Below are 21287 nucleotides of genomic sequence, written 5' to 3'. Positions count from 1 at the left end.
CCTGTAAGAACAAAGACGGCGAACTGGTGACTGACATCCAGAGCAATCTTAAATTATGGAGGGAACACTTCTCGAACCTGTTAAACAGTGATAGCTGCGCATGTCACAGAGAATGTGAAGATCCCGATACCCCAATCGTCGACGACGGAATTGACGTTCCGCTACCCGACCATGACGAGCTGAGAATAGCGATAACATGGCTAAAGAACAACAAAGCCGCGGGCGCCGACGGCCTACTGGCTGAGCTATTCAAACATGGTGGCGAGGAGCTGGTAAGGTGCATGCATCAGCTTCTATGCAAAATATGGTCGGATGAAAGCATGCCTGCCGATTGGAATTTAAGTGTGCTCTGCCCAATCCATAAGCAGGGCGATCCTGCAATCTGTGCCAATCACCGCGGGATTAGTCTTCTGAATATTGCCTATAAGGTTCTGGCGAGCGTATTGTGTGAAAGGCTGAATCCCATCGCCAACCAACTGATTGGACCTTATCAGTGTGGCTTTAGACCTGGAAAGTCTACCATCGACCAAATATTCACAATACGCCAAATCTTGGAAAAGACCCATGAAAGGAGAGTAGACACACACCATCTTTTCGTCGATTTCAAAGCTGCATTCGACAGTACGGAAAGGAGTTACTTGTATGCCGCGATGTCTGAATTTGGTATCCCCACAAAACTAATACGGCTATGCAAGATGACGTAGCTCAACACCAGCAGCGCCCTCAGAATTGGGAAGGACCTCTCCGAGCCATTTGATAGCAGACGAGGTTACAGAAAGGGTGACTCGCTGTCGTGTGACTTCTGTAACCTAATGTTGGAGAGAATCGTACGAGCCGCAGAACTTAATCCCTCAGGCACAATATTTTATAAGGGCGTACAATTGCTGGCGTATGCCGGTGATATTGACTTCTCCAAACTGGATAAATAGGCAAAGCGAATGGGTCTGGTGGTGAACGAGGACAAAACGAAGTATCTCCTGTCATCAAACAAACAATCGGCGCCCTCGCGTATCGGCACCCACGTCACTGTTGACAGTTATAATTTCAAGGTTGTAAAATACTTCGTTTATTTAGGAACCAGCTTTAACACCGAAAACAATGACAGCCTAGAAATCCAACGTAGAATCTCTCTTGCCAACAAGTGCTACTTTGAACTAAGTAGGCAACTGAGCAGTAAAGTCCTTTCTCGACGAACTAAACTAACACTCTACAAGGCTCTCTGCGTTGAAAAGTTCAGGTGGAGAAGGACTTGGCTTCACTTAGTGTGTTCAATTGGCGCCGGTTAGCACGAGAAAGAAACGACTGGTGCGCTTTGTTAAACTCGGCCAAAATCGCGTAAGCGGTTATAGCCGCAGAAGAAGAATGTTCCCGCATCGTCCAGGTCTTGAATTATCCTGTAGAGACCCAAAATATTTTTGTGAAAGTCATAAAATATTCCAAATTTTATATTCGCATAAGAAATAGCAATTTTAATTTACTGGTGAACCACCTTCAAGTTTATGTGCAGATATGTACATTCACGTATTTATGTACACATTTTTGTTTATGTCTGTATATTTACCCGTAAAACATTGGCGAATATTTAATATAACCTTCGAACTCCCAAAACGTAAAGAAATTTCCAGCCACTTTATACTCATGCTCCGTCATACGTTTACGTGGATCCGTCTCATCCTTTTTCGTTGCAAAATACTGTGGAAATGCAACAAAAATATTTATGTTTATAAATGAGAACAATTTAAGAAGATTACGACGAGTGATGAGTGAATGATGAAAAGTAAGTAAGAGTTGATAAACGAGAAGGTATGATGACGTGAAAACTCGACATTGACGAAATGATTGAAATCAGTCAGTTTAAACTCACCTCAGGCCCTATGACGAACGCCACCAACGGTATGGCAATCATGGTATTCACCCACATAAGCCAGCGGAGAAAAGTGAAATGGGATGCGACGCCGGAACCGAAATGCGACTCGATCTCCTTGATGCGCAGTTCCCAGGGTATTAAGACGGTAAGGAAGCTTACGGTTTCGCGCTTCCAATGCAACCAACGCTGAATACAATATGGCAGGAGTCAAAATTAATTCTGACAATTTTCTAGTCTACTTTGCTGGTATGAGTATTTATGTGCATGCGTGAAAGTATGTAACTTAAAAACACGATTTTACGTAGTACGTTACCTTTGACAATTGCGTATATGAACATTCTTACATACTTACATATTAATTTATTTCTTTACATTCACCTCCATTAAAATTAAAATTTCCAGCGCTCGCGTAGAGCGTAAAGTGTATTACTTATATATGTCTTTTGTAGGTAAGCACATTAGGGCGGCCCCTTGTTGGAAACTATTCGCTATGGAGCGTATTAGTTCAGTCACCTGGTAGTTTGATCTGGAAAGTTTTGCGGGAGTTTTGAAACTGGATAATTTTTATAGATTTTGGGATGCTCTTTTCGCATTTCAACTTTGCCACTTCGTATCTGCGACGCTAGCGCCGCCATATTGGAAAAATGACGCCTAAAAACAGTTTTTTTTACAATATCTCCATTCCGACGCATTTTATGAGAAAAACGTATATATACAAAATTAAACTAGAGATAATTTCCTACATTTTATGTTATTACGATTTTTGTGTAAAATAAATAGTTTTTGGCGTATGAGCGCCACAAAGTACATTTTAATATGCGTTTTATAAAAAACTCATTTCCACACCACCTGGAGGAAGAGTAAACAGCGCGTTTTTTTATCGTTATTCCCTGTAGGCTTAATCCACATGTGATGCACACTTTCGAAAATTTAGCGCAATCTCCTACGTTTTAGCGTTCCTGATGGACCAGGCGTTGCGGGTTCGTCTTGGACACCGATCAAGACGTCGCAGACTGAAATCTCGTCCGCTTCATCTGCGATACGATTATCAGACTCATCACAATCCTCTTCGTTGTCCGTTTCATCAAACGTTTGCTCTAAAATAGTCCCAGTTTTTTCTTCTTCATCGTAATCCAATTGCACTTGCGAATTTTTACAAGCACCACTACAATTTGTGCATGTAATGGATCATTTTAACCAAGCTTTTCTGCATCCCCAGGCCTTCTGATATCCACTTTTACATTTACAAGAAATAAGTTTTAACAAGGATTTTTGAGCTGGGGGCTCGAGTGTCGTAACAGGAACTAACCCATTTTTGTTTCTGTTCCATCCCCATTGTTCTGCATTTTGTTCATTCCCGTACCACTGCTGAACCTGGTGATAGGTTCGGAATGAATGCTGTCGTGCTGCTGCCTCTGTTGGTGGTAGGGATGCAATATTAAATTTATTTTTATATACTGATTTTGTGAAGCTTGCATATCTGTACTCATTTAAAGACATGATTTTCGTACTTTTCACATCACTGTATCCGTATAATTCAAGAAGAAAACGTTCTCCTGTTTTAGCAATAATCAATGCATCGACTTTGGATTTTTAAATACTTGAATAACCTGGATTAAATATTGATTTTTTCGGAGTACATTAATGAATTTCATTTTTCCTTGATAAAAGAGTGCACATGTTGTATCGCAGCCACTGAATGCATGCAGCTGTTTGTTCTATAATACTTTCAGTGGAATATATTTGTGGGGTAATTTTACGTTTTCCGGGTTTGAGAAAGTAGACGTTTGATCGCGTACATAGAGCTGTCAAAAGAATAAGAGGATCTATATCTTCGCCGATCACTATTACGGTGTCGAACGCTGGTGAAACACGTATTGCGGTATTGATGATTAGTGTATCCGCATCCGTATTGATGATTAGCGTATCCGCATTTTTATGTGTGGACGGTAATCACCTTCAATTTTGGCTACCAATTCGTTCAAGGAAAACTGACAAAATCGGGATTCTGCTCAAGATAAGAATAAACGAACTGCATCGCAGTATCTATCTCATTCGCATATGGACCTTTTTTTATTTTTTCAGCTGGTGGTGCTTGATACATTTTTTTCATGCCGGAATTATGGTACTGTGCAATGGCTGCGACCAAATCCTTCACATGCTGAAGACGCTCAACAATTGCTCGATCCCAATCATCATTACGAGCTCTAGCAAGTTCAGAAATACTATTTTTCATTGATAATTTTCGCACACTGTACACAACGCTACGCTTGTACAACCGCTTCTCTTTTTGTTTTGCTATAAACTCTGCTGTTATTTCATCAGCACATAAAAAACAATGGTCTTTGAAAGAAAATGTTGGGTGCGAGGATCCCAGCGGTAGTTGAGGTGTCGTGACATCATTTCCTCTACGCAATGATGCAGCGATTATCTTTTCATTGTTGTATCGTTTTCGGCATACATTATGAACCACTATCGCTTTTATTCCCGCCAAAAGTTTAACTTTATTGACATTTCTTTTAACACTTGATTTACGAAAAGTCTCCAATCCTTTTTACTCCACTTCAATTGTTTCATTTTCTAATAATGGATTATCACAAATAAAACAATTTCTTTCATCAGATGCCAGGACTCTAAAAACATAAACTACACTGTAAAACGATAGACGTATACTGATGATTCAGTCTAAACTAGATACATACTTCTCTTCAGTTCTACCGACAGATGTTTCGTTGAAGGTCGAGAGAGAAAGGAACCCTACAACAAAGTCGACACATTACTCTTATACCTGCTTTTCTAAAACCTACTATAGTAGAAGATTATTGTACAGAAATATTCGAAGAAACGTGGTGGTGTAGGTGAATAATACTTTGTGGCGCTCGTACGCCAAAAACTATCGATTTTATAAAAAAATCGTAATAACATAAAATGTAGGAAATTAACTGTTTTTATGCGCCATTTTTTCAATATGGCGGCGCTAGCGTCGCAGATACGAGGTGGCAAAGTTGAAATTCGAAAACAGCATGCCAAAATCTATAAAAATTACCTAGTTTGAAAACTCCCGGAAAACTTTCCAGGTAACTCCATTTTTTTTACCAAATGACTGGACTATATCATCAGTTGCAGTTTTTTACAGTAATCCAACCATGATGCCAAGCTACCAATTGAGGAAACTGGCTTACTTGGTTTCGTATTTCTCAAAGTATCATATCGGCCCCCTTATGGCAAAAGCATGAATGTGCAAATTTTCTAATTTTGAGTTATTGAGTTCATTTGTTTAACCTATAGATGTTCCATTTTATTCCAAAAACCCAATATAAGATACATACCAGGAAACCACAAACAATTTTTAATAACAGTAGTGAAGTTTACAAGAGAAATAAAGTTTCAAACTTGATTTTCCAACAATTTCATTTTTATACATTCATGCTTCTGGCACAAGGGTGATGACATACGTGTAGATAGCGAAATAGCGGCTCATAAGAATGTCGAGTGCACAAAAATCCATGTGATGATATTTTTAACTGTATTCCGAATGGTCTAATTACGCTGTACAACGGCCAGTTACAAAATATGGTTGGTTTGGGTTAATTAAATACACAACCGCAAAATAAATTTTGTCCTTAACAATGCATTCAAATAGTTTAGAGATGATTGATAGCTTGAAAGCCGGTCTATAATTACGAACATCATTGTTTCTTCCAGTTTAAAAAAAAAAAGAGTGATGATTGTAAACTTGAGAAAACGCATCCACTTGAAAATGTCATCAGATGAGATGTGCAGATTACCAAAATTTAGAGATGAAGATATTTAGGATGATTCTGACAATTTGAGAGTAAAAGTAATTAGCTTTTATTTTGAACAAAATTAAATGAAATTTCACGAATTTTGTACACAATATTAACTTCTTGTAAGTATATCTATAGAATTATATAATATAATTTTCATTAGCTGTAATAGCCTCCTTGATTCGGGTCCGGAATATATTGAATGTTCCTTATCCATATTGACCATAACGGTTTAATAGCAGCCTTTAGAGTAAAAATGTTGTTATGCGGCTGCTTATTGGTTTTACTCTCAATTATGCCTCATACGTTGTAATCCAGGGTAATAAGATATTCGGTGGTATGTGCTCATGGAAATTTTCAGCCATCCAATCTTTTGTCGCCATTGCTTTGTGTGAAGGAGGACGAACGATGCTTACTGTGTCTAGAACCTCGATATATGTAGAACAGTTCACTCGAAATTCTTGAGTGAAGAAGTGTGTTGGCACTACAGTACTTTTGTTGCTCACACCACCTAAAACGATAGCAGTGGCTGGAAATATCGTGCGTGTGATAACAGGAGCCTTTGTAGGATTGAAACATAGGCGTTTGACATTCTGGTCATTTTTACGGATTTTTTTTCATCAGAAAAAAAAAACTAGAACATCTCAGGTGCTTCAGGGTGCTTAATTTTTTTTAGAAGGCATTTTGATCGGATAACTCGCCGTTCTCGTGATTGCTCCGACATAGACTGTTTTCTTTTTAACGTAGGTCTTATACCGGAGATCTTCGTCGACAACTTGATGGATAAGACACTCAGAAACCTTAAGGTCCCTGGTAAGGGACTGATTTTAAAAGATACTCGTAAATGACCGCCTGCACTTGTTGAATAATTTCCGCAGATCCAACAGTGTCGAAAGATTCGTGTTTTTTGTGTTTTGCAACAGATTCTGATGCTTCCAATTCACGGCGAAGCTTATGAACGGGCGCACTTAAGAAAATTAGAGATTTCTAAATCGGTGTGATTTGCAAACATAGCGACGATTACTGCATGTGTCTTCATTTTTTGAGTTAAGCTGTAGGCCTCCATGTCTTATCTCAATAAGAGTTGAAAGAAAAATAATAGTTTCGGGAAGTTATAGCCACTCATATGCATGCCCTCAAATACCTTATGCCCCCTGTATATGCTTCAACTGATGAAAAATTGATTTTCACTTAATCGATTAATAAAACTTTTCCCTCATATTATGGAGAAAAGTATAGTGAGAGATTTTTATTTAGATTTAATAAAAAATTCACAGCTCCAATAATTTCCAATAAAATAATTGCAATTGTTTTATTTGAATGTGTGGAGAAACGTTTTGTTTTTTAAATCATGAAATCGAATGAATTTGCAAAGTTATACTCTCTAGCGGAGGATTTTGAGCAAAATAAATATGAGAAATTATTTGCTCGTACACAAAAACAACTATTTCTCTCAAATAAAATATAATAAAAGTTAAAAGGGAAAACACATTTAAATGGATACTAATTACTCAAATTAAAAATAAGCAAGCTCGAAAACCAATTTTAGAGCTATACTTTCTTGGCATTTTTTGTTCAGAATTGCCAAAGTCGGCTATATTTGTTTAAAGAACAAATTGACCACCCTAATGTAAATATTTATATTGGTGCAACAGTACTGAAAAGTTCGACTGGCGCAAATTGCAATGACGTTGATCGACACGCCAGGGTGCCGCACGCCAAAGCGCTTAACCTCACTTCAATCTTGCCAATGCGAGTTTGTCAACAAAATCAAAAGTTAAAAAAAAAAAAACGTACACATATTGTATATCCCATTAAGTACCGTTAAAATTTTGTGGAGCAAATTAAAGCGAAGTGCTCGCCAACGGAGTAACCGCAAACTGTTGACGCAACCATTCCAAAGGAGAGCCACATGTAGCCCACAATGCGGTTCAGCGCCATGTTTATTTTTTATGGCTGTGTGAGTGAAAATATTGACGTAAGCAGGCACCTACGAGCTCATGAATGAAGTGGCAGAAATAAAAAAATGGACAGGTGGTACATTTGAATGGAAATAAATATCCAGTCGATTTAAGATTTAGCAGACAGTTCAGTGAATTCTTAAATTTGCAAAAATACAATACAAAATACAAGATTTTGAGGCCTTAGTTTAATAAACTGGTAAACTATGTACATTTCATTCAAAGTATTTTCCGACAGAAACGTCTTCAAACGTTGATGGCATTTTTTCCAGCCCTTTGTCGCTTGCATCAATATCACCACATGAACCGACTAAACCAAAACTCTAAAGATAAAAGTGCTTTCCATTAACCTTCCATAAACTTTTTATTGCACTTTTCTTCAGATGAAAGCGAAAAACAAAGCTTCCCTCGAATGAGGATTTATTGGCACAAAAGTCTCAAAAAATGTTTTATACTTCAAAAGAATGGCACGTGCTGATTTCATTGAACACACTGAAATGACAACAATAAGATATTTGCCACATTCCTTTAAAATTTAACAAAACGAAAGAAGAATTGGTTATTTTTCCTCTTTTTCCTATCTTTATCCTATTTCGGGTCGGCTCTCTTGTGCGATATCTACAGGTCATACGATCCTGGGCCGTCTCTTCATTCACATTTTCCATGTTTTTGCTAATCATTCTAGTCTTCTTTTTATCTCTTCCATCTGCAACACTTGTCTTACTGCGTGATCCTCTGGCCTTTCTATAACATAACCGTACCAGCGAAAGCGAGTTTCTTGAAGTTTTGCACTAATTAAAGCGACTTTGCTGCTACCAAGAATAAAGTGGCTCTGTATTTTGTCCAACAGTGTTACGTCGTTGGCCTACTTCAGCATTCGCACCTCTGCTCCGTGCAGTTTCTGCTCTAATTGTTGGACTGATCATGCTTTTGTAGATTTAACCTTTTAGCTTTTGCGGTATGTTCTTGTCGTACAAGACACCAGAAGCTGATCTTCAATATTGCCATCCGCAATGAAATTCTCGCTCGAAAGTATTGTACTATCTTCTCTAATATGCAAACTCAAGTTTTTAAAGCTATTCACCATTCTGATAGGGACGCTGTCGATTGTTAAAGCTGGCCACTCGCAATTCGCTGCAAAACGGAACTCAATAGCTTCGGTGTTTGTGCGGCTTATTCGTAGATTCGAGGACGTGTACCCACTGGTTCAACTTTTCTTGAATAATGGCTTTGTGGCTTACGGGAAGGGCAACATCGTCGGCGCAGTACCAAGGGATTGCCCTGGATTTCATGCGTAAGGAAGTCTATCACCAGGTTAAGATTTGAATTGGGAAGCCTACTTATGAAATACTTTGAATGATTATAAAATAGCAGCTCCCGTATTGTTATACCAAACAGCTGCTGAATTGATAAAGAACAAATAAGTTGATTGTATTAAACATTTTCTATGAAATTTTAGCCTTGTAAATAATTTTCTTGTAATTATTCTTTTTTCAAATATTTAGATTCTATTATTTTGCTTTTAATTAGTCTAAATATAATCAGTATATATTAATATTTAGTAAGAATAAATGAAATCAAGTGATGCTTCAGGATCTGGGTCACCATATATAACTATCATAATTAAGTATATATAGTACACGGCCTGATGAGATTCAACCTCGACTCTTGATGGTTCAAGCCCATTCATTAAATTTTTTCTACTTTCTCTATATAGATATTAATTAAAGAAAATCATCACAGTTAATTGAGACAAGAAAACTAAATATTTTAGTTCACTAATAGTCAGAGCAAAATAGTGTAGGTAGGTAACTACGAGTAATAACACTACTTAGCAAGTTTCCAATTTTTGATTTTACCTGCGGTCGCACTATGCTATTATATTCCCTTGCTCTGATATATATAATAAAATCGAATCTCAGTTGCCAGTTGAAAAACCAAATCTAAAATCACGATTTTTTTATAAACTGAAACGTTCTCTTCGACTTTAGTAACTTCGAAACGGTATTTTTTATGCAGCTGACTTTCAGGGGCATCTCAACATCAGCTAAGTTCGCAATAACTGAGCTATCTATGAGCTTAGTTAGGTTGATAAAAAGTAGCTTCGACACATTTTCTGGCTGAAAATTCTGATCCATTTGTCACAGTCTGTCGAGCTATAGCTACTCTCTGGTTTCCTTTATACTATACATTGAGCTGTGCATTCAGGAAAAGATAATTCTCGGCAAGTGGGGAAACGTAAATAGAGGCATCCGCTGTGTATACTTTATTTGGTGGGAGGAAAGTTAAACCATTTTTTTTACATTTTTATAGAACAGAAAAAAATAAAGTTCAGGTATGTTTTACTGCAGATTTGCATATTAGACCGCACCACCTTACAAGGAAAAAAAGTTCGCGTCCCCCCTGAATCTGAAGTGGTTTTGCAAGGCAATTTCGCAAAAGTTTTTTTTACCGAAAGTGTGTGATAGGAACTGAGACATGAAGAGTATATATTAACACGGGGTACTTGAGGTCAATGAATTTGAAAAAAAAATCTAAGTTTCGAATTATGACGAAAAATATATTAAGGTGTCCCTTCGTTTGGCAAAAAGAAAGTCTAAAATGCCTTCGAATCGAAAAACTTCTTTAGCAAAACTTTATAGATTTTTCCGGGCTTTAATTAACTGGTTTAAGTTGGTACTTTGGTACTTGAGGCCAATAAGCTAAGGCAAAAACATCGATATACCAAACTTTAAGATTTGACTGTAAATGTCGAATGTGTAAGGAAAAATATTAAAAAGCGGCATCTATTTTTGTTCAGCTAAAGCATAGACCAAGTTTTTTTGAAATTGTTTTTCAAAATGACTTCAGACACAAGAGTATACGGCGAACCTTTTCTTCGGTGCGGTCTATTTTATCTTTAACGTATATTTTTTCGAAATGATGCGTTAGGAATTTTTAAGGATATATTTTTCATAGGATACTATTGTGTCTTATTTTAACGGACAAAAAATAAATGAAATTTTTCTTTCACAGTTGGATAAATTCTCTTTAGTTTGATATCCATAGTAATATTATAGAAGCGATATAAGTATTTAAAAACGTTTTTGAAAAGTTAGCCTTTGAAACTTCAAGTCGCTTTAAAAAATTAATTTGATATGAAAATGAGAAACTGAGTGTGCAGCATTACTATATAAAATAGCTTCAAGTGCATATGAAATTTTCCCTAGCTAACCTTTACTGCATATAGAGTAGTATTTTAAATTGTGCATAATAAAGTAACTTCGGGTATATCGAGAAAAGTTCGATGCAAAAGAATTTAAAAATTTGATCATGAAATTATAAAGTCAGAAAATGAAGTGGATGATCGTTTCATATTATTTTAATATTACTGTTTAGAGTTCGAATGAAGCACAAAACACCCAGCTGATGTCTAACATAAAACAAGCAAAAAGTGTTTTTTAATGCTGTTTTTTCTTTTGCTATCTTCCTCGAGGGTTGCCACCTTGTCGTGATGAGGGGGTTCAGTAAGTGCAATGATCACGAGAGCGATGCCTACCACGCCGGCAAGGTCGAGGATGATTACTGAAACTAATAACAAACGCAAGGCAGAATGTAGCGTCTGTCTACAGGTTAGTGGCGGTCACAGCGCACCTGGCTTGTATGAAGCGGCTCGATATACTTAGTCTTGCCGGAAGTTCTGTGACAAATTTTACAATGCAAATGCGAAAACAAATTCGCAGAAAAAAGTTTCATTATTTTGGTTTTGTTCCGTAATGGTTTGGTGGGGAGTGTCTTGTGAAGGCGTTACATCTCTTCATTTCTGCGAAAAAGGGGATAAGACCGAGTGTACCAGGAGTATGGCTTAGAAGTCATACAGAGCAGTTGAGCAGTATTATCTTCAATGGAGAGCGTTGGATCATCCAGCAAGATTCCGCTCCAGCCCATGAGGCAAATCCACCCAGCAGTGACGGAGTACCAATATTCGTATTCATATCTGCAGAAGATTGGCCGTCTGGAAGTCCAGATCTGAATCTATTGGACTACAGTTTGTAATCGGGATTGGAGAGCATGGCCTGTCAAATACCTCACTGAAATTTGGAGAGTCTCAAACAATCTTTGGTTCGAGCAACGACATCAATATCCATGGAAATAGCTAAATGGCCTAATCGTTTGAAGACTTGTGTAAAAATAAATGGTAACCATTTCGAATGAAGACTTACATTTTTTGTTTAATATTTAGATGATTAAATAAAACTTACTTCATTAAAAAAAGTATTATAATTTCATATCTAAAGGGTTTTTCAATTGGCGCGGGCTGATTTTGGCGGCCTGTGGCAGCCATTTTGTTTTGGTGACATCTGTCAAATCTTTTGTTTATTATTCAGTTGTTTATGCCAAATCATCATGGCAAGTTACACGATTGAACAGCACGTTCAAATGATAAATCTTTATTATCAAAATGAGTGTTCATTAACGCAAACGTTGCGCGCATTGCACCCATTTTTTGGTAGACGTGGTGGCTCTTCCAATTTCTTATGGCCCATATTGCACCATATGGACCTAGACGACATGTGGTTCCAGCAGGACGGCGCTACGTGCCACACAGCAAACGCCATTTTATTCCATTTCAACATATACCCGCCCTTATTGAAAAACCATTTATAACGTACTTATCTTGTAACAGAACTTATGGCAGGACTAAGTATAAACGTGCATCAATGGCATGCCCATAGGCCAAGTCGTAGTTACATATATGCCCTCAAAGCAAACAGCCCTACCATAGGACCAGAAAACTTGGGCTAAACCCTCATATTTTTGAAGTAAAGGAATTATTGAAACCAATCTGGGTCCTACGCTCTCACCGGAGTTAAAGGAAGTTATATATACGCACTTTTGTTTTTGCTATAAAAGAGTATTTGCTATCTTCATTCTTCGAAAGAAATTACAAATTCCGCAAATACCGAGATTGATGCCAAATAAATCCGAGACCCCGAAGTTGATGGATTTGCTATTCAAAATAGTTTTTATTGTAATTGAAATAATTGTTGTACTTTTTGTTTTTATCGCCGGCCATGTTATGTCAATTCCATTACATTTATGATGACTTAAAAGCTTAAGCGGTTTTGTGGCTTGATTTTGCTAGTAAGTAGAAGTTGCAATTTGACGCAGTCGGAAGTCTGTGACAGCAACACCATCAACTGTGGTTCACAGCAAAAACATTGACTACGATGAGGTTGGGTGGCACTTGGCGTGTGCACTAGCATCATGTGTGGGGGTGTGTACGTTTCTTAACATTCAAAGTTTTAGTACTGTAAGCGAAATTCGTAGCAGCTTGAAGCAAATTGCTACATTGTGGCAACATAAAGGAATTCAGTCATAATTTCCGGCGAAAGTGGCAAGTAAAGCGGTGCAGGCTGCTTTCTAACCACAACGTGCCACATGTGGCACGTGACACACTTAAAACGTCAGTGAGAGCACATTAAGCAGCCACCCGCGTACTACCGAACTGCTGACAAATTTGCGCATATCCATACTCATGCACTCATCCCTGCATATACGAGTGCATATATCCACTTGAAGTAAAAGCTTGTATGTAGAAATTTAAGGATGCAAATTCTATATCTAAAGCAGATAAATCACAAAAAAAAAAACAAAAAAATAATAAAAATTTAAAAGTAGTGGAAATTGTAGCATAACCTCAATAACTTTAAATGCTACAGCATTGTTAGCTCAAAGTGCCGGATGTGTTGATGGTGTGTGCCTGTGTGCATGACGGTGTGGTAGAAGAAAGCACTTACCGCTGCCATTAAAATTGTAAACCTCGCCCACAAATCTTTTGTGCTGCGCGACATGGCGAATCTCTCCTGTAAAGCTCCTTCGTGTCGGGCCACATATGTCTTGGCCTGAACGCAAACCACACGTTCCGCCGATTTCCATTTCGTGTAAGATGGGTTAGAGGGTACATGAAAAGTGAAAAAGTTAAAAGTATGCAGTTAAGTGTTCATTCTCTCCTTTGTGTTATTTGCTTGGAATTTATAATAAGTAAGTACATGTGAGCGTTAATCATTTGAGCCGGAAACGAGCTGACGTTTTTCGAAGACACAGCTGTTATTGGTGTTGAGTGGCAATTTAATGTATTTGGTTCGTTATGCATAAAATTACATTGTATGACTATATTAAACTTTTTCCAAAATAATAAAATTCCGGCACTGGATTCTGGTAGAGGAAAAACAAAAAATATATCTTTTGCATATTCCCATGATCAATCGGTATAAGAAACTATGGGACTCTTGCTTTCGGAGCATCTTTGTGGAAAATGTTTGCCTTCTGATGTACCTTTTTTGTCGTGTTCGTAGGAAAGGGCAAAAATTACACTTATTTGAAGGATACAGCGCAGCTCAAATTTCAACTTAAACACCGTAAAGTACACAAAGTTAATAAAAATTACTCCAACACTTCTAAAAACTATATGAGTGTTGGATGTTTTAAATGTCGTATTAAGCTTAGCATTGTTGGATGCGAATGCAGGCTGAACCTGTCCTGCAGCCGAAAGATGTGGAGATAAAGAAATGCAGAAAATTTGTTAACATGCACGCTCGCTCTCTCTTTATTATTACATTTGTTGGATGCTTAAATGGAAACGGAACGCAGCAAACTAACAAAGTCAGCTGCACTGCGCTGTGTCTGTTCTATGCGGAAGGTAGTTTTTCATTTTGCTTTGAGTCCTTTTCATTTTCATAGGTAAGTTGAAGCTTTTTCGTTTTGGTGCGGTAAAGCAAAGGTGTCAGATAAGTTTGAGATGGTAACTTGCGCCTTTACATGATAAAAAATATAAAGGGTGGTTAAATTTCAAGGGCCGATGTTGAATGTGAACCACACCTAAGCGTCAACGACACCGTTGGACTTCTTTCTTTGGGGTTATTTGAAAGAAAAGGTGTACGTTGATAAGCCAGCAATAATTCAAGAGCTAAAGGATGAGATAATTCGGCATATTAACGGCATAGAACCTCAATTATGCCTCAGTTTCATCGAAAATTCGGACCATCGGATGGAGATGTGCCGCCGAGACCGCGGCCATTCGGCCGATATTTTGTCTTATACGTAATTGAGCCATACTAGTATTATCATAATAAAGAGAAATGACAATAATTTCCTAAAAAAATTGTATTTTATTCAATATACACGGGCTCTTGAAACTTAACCACCCTATGGATAAGGAACTATTTGCATTTGATGGTCTTTGGAGGTGTGCCGCCGAGGTCGCGGCGGCTATTTCGACAATATTTTGTCCTATACGTAATTGAACTATACCAATATAATCATAATAAAGAAAAATGACAAAAAATTTCCAAAAAAAATGTATTTTCTTTAAAATCAACATCGGCTCTTAAAACTTAACCACCCTTTATTTGCAAAAACTGAACCAAATAGTGGTAATTACGGTCTCACTTAGTTCATATCTCGAACATACATATATCAGGTGCGGTTTTAGCTGTATAAGAATTATCGATATCGATGACTATGGGATAACAGTAATACTTCCTAATTTATTGCGGAAATTTACTTTGAAAAAAAAAAGTCTGTTTGCGAAGTTCATAGATTTATTAGCCACATTCATTGGAAAAAGTAGTTACAAATTGGACTGATCGAATGGACCATCTAACTCGTAGCCGCGGCGGACATACCCTATGATCAGAAAGTACCAGGAATGTTTAAATAAAACAAAACAGAGTTAAATTTTCTGGCAAATTTATTTTATTTCCTTCAAAATATGACCCGTCTGAAGCAACACACACGTGCCAACGTTTAATCCATCCACCCCTGGTAGGCCGACGAAGGGATGGCCTTCAGCTCCTTTGTCGCATTCTCTCTGATCTCCTCTATCGACTGAAATTTCCTACCACGAAGTAGTAACTTCAACTTGGGAAGCAAAAAGAAGTCGCACGGGGCCATATCAGGTGAATACGGTGCTTGCACGATGGTAATCCAGCATAATTTTGACTCAGTGCAATGGCGCGTTATCATCATGCAAAATCCAAGAATTGTTTGCCCACATTTACGGCCGTTTGCGACAAACAGGATCTCCCAAACACTTCAAAATAGATAAATAATATTCTTTATTGACTATCTGGCCCGATGGAAGGTACTCATGGTGCACTACGCCTTGGCAATCGAAGAAAACAGTCAACCCTGTATTTTTTGATCATAGGGTATACCGGATATCATATTAGAAAAATAAATGCCATGAAATTATCTACCAGATAATAATAAAAAAAATTTATTCCAACAATATATCTGTTTTGTATTAATATATCATTTTAAGTTCTCAAGCCCTTAACAAAACATCCTTTACTTATCATACTAGCTACGTGAAATTGGATTAAAGGAGTATTCGGTGAGTAGCTCGTCCACTAGTTGAAGATCAGGCAACCTGACGACTTCTGTGCAACAACCGTCAAGGAAGCAAATATCTATTACGACAACTAAGCGGTAAATAGGGCCCTAGTCTCGCTGATGGTATACTCGAAACTAAGCGGGGAATGGCCGACTTCTCGACCGCATCTGAATACTTTAAAAATTTGTAAATCATATGAGAACTTAGTCATAGTTGACTACCTGTGGTCTGCTCGTGAAAAGATAGGCTTAACGTCAACATAGCGAGCGCTGGCATATTATGGGAATTAAAAATTCCAACAAATCTCAATATCTGCCAATCAAGCCCATTATCTCTGCCAATGTCTTGATTGGGCTATGTCGCACGATAAGTAAATTATAACGAGAGATTCTCGGTGGCAATTTAAAGTTGATATTATGTTAAAAAAGATCTCTAACAGATTTATGTTTGATGAAGCCAGCTGTGTATTTCATCGTTCCAATTAAAGCTTGAGAAGAAAAACATCGGTGCATTATTCAGTACCCCTGCGACCGAGCTCAAAATTCGGAGTAGGCGGCCAAAAAAATGTGTGCTATTTATAGGCATAATATCGTACCGTATCGAATGCACAGCACCAGGATTGTAATACATACTAGAGATTAATGTTATGCTAATATGGGCATTGAAGATGAGGCACTTTCTGCTAGGTCACTATTTCAAGAATATTGGTGAAATCATCGATATCGCCGAGTCGAACCGACATATAAGAACTTAGACCATTGTCCACTAATTGAAAATTAATTCGAAGAGTTTTTAAATCAGAATAATTTTAGAGCGTTGAGATTTTTTTGTTGTATGAACGACATTGTGCAATAATACCGCTATTCACTCCTTAGTTGCCTTGCTTTCATGAGACTAAGATTCAGCGTATCTGAATTTCATTTTACAAACACTCTTAAAGATCTATCTGCAGTGGGTATCAGCCATCAGTGGATCCTATCAACATTGTTTTATCTTCTTGTCAACAAGAACCATTTTTCACTTTCTTCGCATACTTTCTTTACTACTTATATACCGTTGATGCAGTGGTATTTTAATATGTTCATTCTCATTCATGTGGAAGTGTCTTCCCTTTTGGGACAGCCACCATATGAGAATGCAAACATAGTTGGAATCGAAATTTATTGTCACAAATAAAAAAAAATGATTTACAGCCTTTTTGGCTTATTTACGTATACTTTAGCTTAAAAATAAATTTCGATAAGTTTTTATTTGCTTCCACTATCATAAACCTCTTTGGTGATTTTCGTTCACTTATTTTATTTTTATTTTTACATTTATTTTTATTTTGCCTTTGAGTACCATAGGTAAGAGCTCTTATTAGCATCCCTTACCGACTCATTGATTCAATAAACAAGCGCCCATATAATAACTCACCTGTCGAACTAGTTTTAGCTTTTTTCTCATAGGCCATGGCTGTAGTTTTACTGATTGTATAACCTCTTTATGTAGACGAATGTTTTCGAAAATTTGCTCTTGTGTTGACTCCTGATTTGTGCCCTCATCTGAATTGTTTTGTTACATATTTCACGTTTTGATGGATTGTTTGGGTTTTGTTGACAAAATAGAGGAAAATAGAAAATAAGAAAGTCTTAACATACACACAAGTACAAATACATGTTTAGCTGAATTGGTTTTGAAACACGTGCAGAACATATGAGGAAAGAAATCAAAAAAGAAACACCGGATTTTTATGTCACAATCCAATGAAATCGGTTAACGCAAAAAGAGGAAAAAGGAAAACAAAAACGAATTAGCAAAAGTCACGTACTGCTAACGAAATTCGTTTGTCGGCTATGATTAGTTACTCTCTGGCATCGTCAAAGACGTACATATGGTATGTATGTATTGGATGAAAATGGGACATGCATGACACATACATGATGGAAAGAATAATCACGCACGCCTCTATGAGATTTGAATATTTGACGTCAACTGGCATAAAAACGGATCAGATTGAAAGATTTTGTTTGTATGTGGAGCTAATTTTCGTCTTGACTTTTGACTTTGCTGAGTTCACTACTACAAATAAACTTATAATTAATTCACTTGCGATTTTTACACAGCTAATGCATATTTAATGCGGCCGCCGTCGCCGAATGGGTTGGTGCGTGACCACCATTCGGAATTCACAGAGAGAACGTTGGTTCGAATCTCGGTGAAACACCAAAATTAAGAAAAACATTTTTGTAATAACGGTCGCTATCGGCAGGCAATGCCGTTCGGAGCTTAAAACTGTAGGTCCCTCCATTTGTGGAACAACATCAAGACGCACGCCACAAAAAGGAGGAGAAGCTCGGCCAAACACCAAAAAAGGGTGTAATACTGCGGGCAAAAAGTAAGGTGAATTTATTTGTCAAACTTCGCGGGATTAAAATTTCGCTCTAGTTATTCTTTTCATGAGTTGGCAGTACTGTTAATAACACTTGGGCCATCTTTCATGTGAATGTTATTATCAGTAATATATTTACGCTTGTGTTTACCAAACGACCAAGAGGGCATTTTTCGATTTTTACAATGTCTGATTTGATTGAGCAGAGAAGTCCCATCAAATTTTGTTTGCGGAATGAAATTTCGGCTGCGGAAACGTTTAGCATGTTGCAGAAGGCATTTGGTGATTCAACCATGTCGCAGAAAAGTTTATAAGTGGTACAAAGACTTCAAAGAGGGTCGAGAAAGTGTTGATGACTCGGAGCGCTCCGGACGACCATCGACGTTAACAGATGACCAACACGTCAATAAAGTGAAGGTGTTAGTGCTCAAAAATCATCGGTTGGTGTGCCCAACTGGTAACGGTAAGCACGAAAAAGAAACGATTGTCGCGATTTGTTGAACTCGACCAAAATCGCGTAAGCGGTTATAGCGGCAATCACGAAGAAGACCATATAAAAATTAATAATCAAATATCAATAACCTGAATAAAGTTAGATTGTATTTTAGTTTAATGGAAACTGTTCCACGTTTAAAACAAGTACATTTTCTATGGAATATATTTAGAAAGAAGAGGTTTACAATGACCTTGAAATATGATTATGAGTGAAAATCGTAGAGGTACGAATTTATAGTGATTAGGACAAGTATACCTAAATTAGAACAACAAGCACGTGAGACTAGCTGAATTGCGCATAACACTCGCGGTCTTTGTTGTCGTGGTGGCTGATTTGAAAAAGTCACAGTTTATCGCACCTGGCTAGTGCGAATTTCATACAAAAATCTAAAATTATGCGCCTAGAAGGTCCAAACGGCTCAGCCTTAGAGCAGCTTAAACCACATACCGAATTCGGCTGAAATTTATTCACTTTCTAAAAGACACATTCCCGTTTTTTTCTACTGGAAGCGCTATTTTGGTTAATTTTGATTGTAGTAGAGCGATTTGATGTCAAGTGATTTAAGCACTCGTGTTTTGGACATTATCCATCCCTGTACGGATTTAGATGCAGTACGTTAAATAACTATAGCATTGTGGCCTATTGCCTAGTTTTGAAAATTTATTTGTTTTTCATTTGATTTTCATATTTTTCTTATGTCAAAATAATTCAATCCTCTGCAAAATCTATACGAATCCACGCTTAAAATGTTGTGCAATTAAAAAAAAATTCAACTTCAATTTTCATCAAATTTTCATAAATTTCGGGTATGCAGTTTTGTAGACCGTTGAAGTTTTTTCATAAGAAAGTCGATATTGAAAGTGGCTCGTGGCCGTTGTTTTTTTATTTTTACTTTCTTGTTGACGGTGTTGCGTGGTTTCTGATATAGAAAAAAAAGTTAGTAAAATTAAATAAAAAGAAAATGAATTGTAAAATTTTGAATGGAATTGTAAATATTTTGTTCCTATAAAAAAAAATATTAATAAAAATTAGAGAGAATTATCTTTCAAAAATTACCAAAATATTTCAAGCTCTTTTCCAACAACTTTTAAAAATTAGTATAAATAAAATTGTTTCTCAAAAAAGAAAAGAAGCACATTTTTACTTGAAAAATTAAAATATATATATATATGGGTACCAGTATTTTAAATATTCAATGATTCCGATTATTCAATTTTATGTCAGAACTGTGCGCCGTAATTGTGCGCTAAAATTTAAAATATAGGCTTGGACGAACTTTGGTTTCAATAGAATGACTCTCCATACCACATTTCACAAAAATTAATCGTGCTTCAGCGCGCCAACTATGTTCCGTAAATGTGTTGTCAGTGCGGCGATTAGAGGAGCTTGGGCTGCTTATCGGCTGTTTATGTGATATGGAATATCTAAAAACTACCACCACCACCACGTTCAGGAAAAATAATTAAAAAGTTGTGCTATTGCGAAGCAAACTGAGACCATTGTCCGAATGAAATTCCATGTGTGCTTTTATATATTTAGCAAAGGGAAATTTATCTTTGTTCACTTCGTTTTATTTCCTAAAACGAAGCTTGCCTTTGAACCGCCCTCTGTATATATAAAATTGTTCACAAAATTATTGAGAAAAAAAAACATGTAAAAATAAGTTAACCGGAAATAAAGTGCAGAGAAAAACACATTCGCTTTAATGCTGACTTGCCTGAACTTGATGTATAAACACTGGAACGCCGCCGCTCCACCGTGTCCATTAGATGATCCATCGGACTGGAAGCCCTGCGCGAGTAACGACTGCCACGTTTACTCCTGTAGCCGCGTACACTGGCGCGTCGTTGAATTATCGCCGACACGGACACAGAATAGTCCTCTTCATCGTCTTCGTTGTCGCTATGCTTGTTGTTATTGCTATCGTTGGCACTAGTACCACCACTATAACCTTCATTCAATTGACCTTGGTGTGCTGAATCTGCAAAAACAGCAAACAAAACAAAACCGAATAAAATAAGTTCATTGAGATCATCGCAGCATGCAATTGCCAGCAAAATGTACATAGTTGGCAGCTGTTAAAAAAAAAAATATTCAAACATATGTTCATATATACATACATTTCTCCATTTCAGTGGTGTCGGTGAAGAATGTTAGAGCGAAAAGCGTAAAAGTGGAAAAGCTTCATTCGTCACGGAGACCTGGCTTGGAAAAACATAAAAATAAATAAAAAGAGAACACACTCGAGAAAGGGCCAGTCACTATCTTTATAAAGCATTTTTACTTTTACGCTTTTCTATCATTTTTCGCCTGCGGAGTGGGCACATTGAAGCGCATCGCTTCGGCTCGATTAAATTTCAACTTACCAATACCATCAATCGGACTTGATGAAGTGCACGAAAAATCGTAGGGTTTCTCTTCCTGTGA

At 37.2% G+C, this 21287-nt stretch overlaps 1 protein-coding gene across 1 annotated transcript in view; it reads right to left on the bottom strand.

Moving 5' to 3' along the window:
- Window positions 1-20990, bottom strand: part of LOC128861890 (transmembrane channel-like protein) — a 53500-nt gene extending 32510 nt beyond the window's left edge. Inside the window, exons 1-6 of the mRNA XM_054100267.1 lie at window positions 20981-20990; window positions 20578-20841; window positions 17410-17537; window positions 13397-13501; window positions 1865-2053; window positions 1562-1692 (exon numbers count right to left, since the gene is read on the bottom strand). Of these exons, the coding sequence (XP_053956242.1) occupies window positions 1562-1692; window positions 1865-2053; window positions 13397-13501; window positions 17410-17537; window positions 20578-20841; window positions 20981-20990 (827 nt within the window). The remainder of the gene's footprint in view (window positions 1-1561; window positions 1693-1864; window positions 2054-13396; window positions 13502-17409; window positions 17538-20577; window positions 20842-20980) is intronic.
- Window positions 20991-21287: the final 297 nt, after the last annotated feature.

The sequence above is a fragment of the Anastrepha ludens genome, chromosome 4 (genome assembly GCF_028408465.1).
Source record: "Anastrepha ludens isolate Willacy chromosome 4, idAnaLude1.1, whole genome shotgun sequence".
NCBI classification, from domain to species: domain Eukaryota; kingdom Metazoa; phylum Arthropoda; class Insecta; order Diptera; family Tephritidae; genus Anastrepha; species Anastrepha ludens.
This window is presented reverse-complemented; position numbering and strand designations above follow the sequence as displayed.